Below are 2,162 nucleotides of genomic sequence, written 5' to 3'. Positions count from 1 at the left end.
GGGGTCCCGGCGGGGGGGCTCACGGCGTCCGGCCCCGCAGGCGAGCGGAGCTGCTTCCCGCGGCGCGAGTTCTCCTTCACGCTGCGCGACGACGTCTACCTGCGCTTCCAGTCCTTCGGCAGCCCGCAGGAGCTGGAGCGGGAGCTGCACAAGGTCAACCCCTACAAGATCGACATCGGCGCCGTGTACTCGCACCGCGTGAGTGCCGGAGGGCCGGGGGGGGCCGGGGGGGGCCGGTTCCCGGCGCGGGCTGAGCCCCCCGCCCGCAGCCCAGCCAGCACAGCGCGCTGCCGCTCGGCGCCTTCCAGCCGCGCGAGAAGGAGCTCGTCTTCGACATCGACATGAGCGACTACGACGACGTCCGCACGTGCTGCAGGTGGGGGGGGGCGGTGCTGGGGGCGGGGGGCGCGGTGCTGGGCCGCGGCGCCCGCTCGTCACCGCCGCTCTGCCGCCAGCGCCGCCGACATCTGCGCCAAGTGCTGGACCCTGATGACCGTCGCCGTGCGCGTCCTCGACCGGGCGCTCGTGGGTGAGAGCCCGCCGGCGGCAAGGGGGGATGCTGGGGGAGCACCGGGGGGGCGATGGGTGCAATGAGGGGTGGGCCTGGGGGTGTCACTGGGGGTGCAGTGGGCAAATGGAGGCCATGGGGGGGAGTGGATGCAACGAGGAGGCACCCAGGGTTGCGATGGGTAAATGGGTGCAATGGGGGGGTCCTGAGGGTGCAGTGAGCTGGAGGGTGCAATGTAGGGATCCTGGGGTGCAGTAGGGGTGCAATGGAGGGGTGCTGGGGGTGTAATTAGGGTAAAGGAGTGCAATGGGGGTTTTGGGGGGTGCAATGGGGGTCCTGGGGGTGCAATGAGAAGAGCTTGGGGGTGCAACAAGGGGAGCGATGGACAAGTGGGTGCAAGGGGAGGGATCCTGGGGTGCAATAGGGGGGCTATAGGGGGCATATCCAGAGGGTGCCGTGGTTGGCGGGTGCAAAGGGGGGCCCCCGGGGACGCAGCGGGGGCCGGACCGGGCGCTCTCCGCAGAGGACCTGGGCGTGAAGCACCGGCTCTGGGTGTACTCGGGCCGCCGGGGCGTCCACTGCTGGGTGTGCGACGAGGCCGTGCGCCGGTGGTCGCCGGCGCTGCGCGGCGCCGCCGCCGAGTACCTCTCGCTCGTGAAGGTGGGCGCCGCGCCGGGGGCACAGGGCCGTCCCCCCCGGCGCCGCCTCACCGCCCCCGTGCCCCCAGGGCGGCCCCGACACCGTGAAGAAGGTGACGCTGACGGAGCCCGTGCACCCCTTCATCAGGTGGGTGGTGGGGGGGCACGGGGGGGGCCCGGCGGGCCGCGCTGAGCCCCCGCGCCCGCAGGCGCTCCGTGGCCGTGCTGGAGCGCTACTTCGCCGCCTACGCGCTGGAGGGCCAGGACGTGCTGGGCAGCCGCGAGGGCTGGGAGAAGGTGCTGGCGCTGGTGCCCGACGATATCCTTGCCAGGGCGGCGGGGGCGGGCCGGGGGGGCCGCTGCGGGGGCCGGGGGGGCCGCTGCGGCGTGCGGATCGGCCTTAACGGCCGGCACAGCACCGGGAGCCGCTGCGCGCCGACTTCGCCGCCAAGAAGGACTCGGCCCAGCGCTGGGAGCTGCTGCGCGCCAGGATGGAGCGGACGCGGGTGAGCGCCGGGGGTGGCACGACGGGGCTGTGGGGACACCGGCGGGCCGCGGTGACCACCCCCCCGCCCCCCCGCAGGCGGGCAAGGGCGCCCCGTGCTACGCGGACTGGGAGATCATGCTGCAGTTCTGCTTCCCCCGGCTCGACGTCAACGTCAGCAAGGGCCTGGGCCACCTGCTCAAGAGCCCCTTCAGCGTCCACCCCAAAACTGGTGGGTCCCGCAGCCCCCCCCCGTGCCCCACAGCGCCCCCCAAGCACCCCCCAACCGCCAGCACGTCCCCGCTGCGCAGGGCGCGTCTCGGTGCCGCTCGACTTGCAGAGGCTGGAGCAGTTCGACCCGTTTGCCGTCCCCACCATCAGGTAGGGGCAGCTCGCGGGGGTGCAGCGGGGGGGGCACTGCACTCCCCCCCCCCAAATCCACCCCTCCCTGCGCAGCTCCCTGTGCCAGGAGCTGGATGAGGCCGGAGAGACGGGGGAGGGCGGCGCGGGCGAGCCCCGGCGGCGGGGTGAG

The 2,162-nt window shown here is 73.8% G+C and overlaps 1 protein-coding gene across 1 annotated transcript in view; it reads left to right on the top strand.

Moving 5' to 3' along the window:
• Positions 1–2,162, top strand: part of LOC112954126 — a 14,756-nt gene that overhangs the window by 1,653 nt on the left and 10,941 nt on the right. Inside the window, exons 2-11 of the mRNA XM_026047269.1 lie at positions 41–198; positions 270–376; positions 456–529; positions 1,032–1,168; positions 1,236–1,294; positions 1,356–1,465; positions 1,561–1,652; positions 1,730–1,862; positions 1,942–2,011; positions 2,087–2,157. Of these exons, the coding sequence (XP_025903054.1) occupies positions 41–198; positions 270–376; positions 456–529; positions 1,032–1,168; positions 1,236–1,294; positions 1,356–1,465; positions 1,561–1,652; positions 1,730–1,862; positions 1,942–2,011; positions 2,087–2,157 (1,011 nt within the window). The remainder of the gene's footprint in view (positions 1–40; positions 199–269; positions 377–455; positions 530–1,031; positions 1,169–1,235; positions 1,295–1,355; positions 1,466–1,560; positions 1,653–1,729; positions 1,863–1,941; positions 2,012–2,086; positions 2,158–2,162) is intronic.

The sequence above is a fragment of the Nothoprocta perdicaria genome, unplaced genomic scaffold (genome assembly GCF_003342845.1).
Source record: "Nothoprocta perdicaria isolate Ctin4 unplaced genomic scaffold, notPer1 scaffold_486, whole genome shotgun sequence".
NCBI classification, from domain to species: domain Eukaryota; kingdom Metazoa; phylum Chordata; class Aves; order Tinamiformes; family Tinamidae; genus Nothoprocta; species Nothoprocta perdicaria.
The sequence above is the reverse complement of the archived record's forward strand: the minus strand, read 5'-3'. Positions and strand labels throughout refer to the sequence as shown.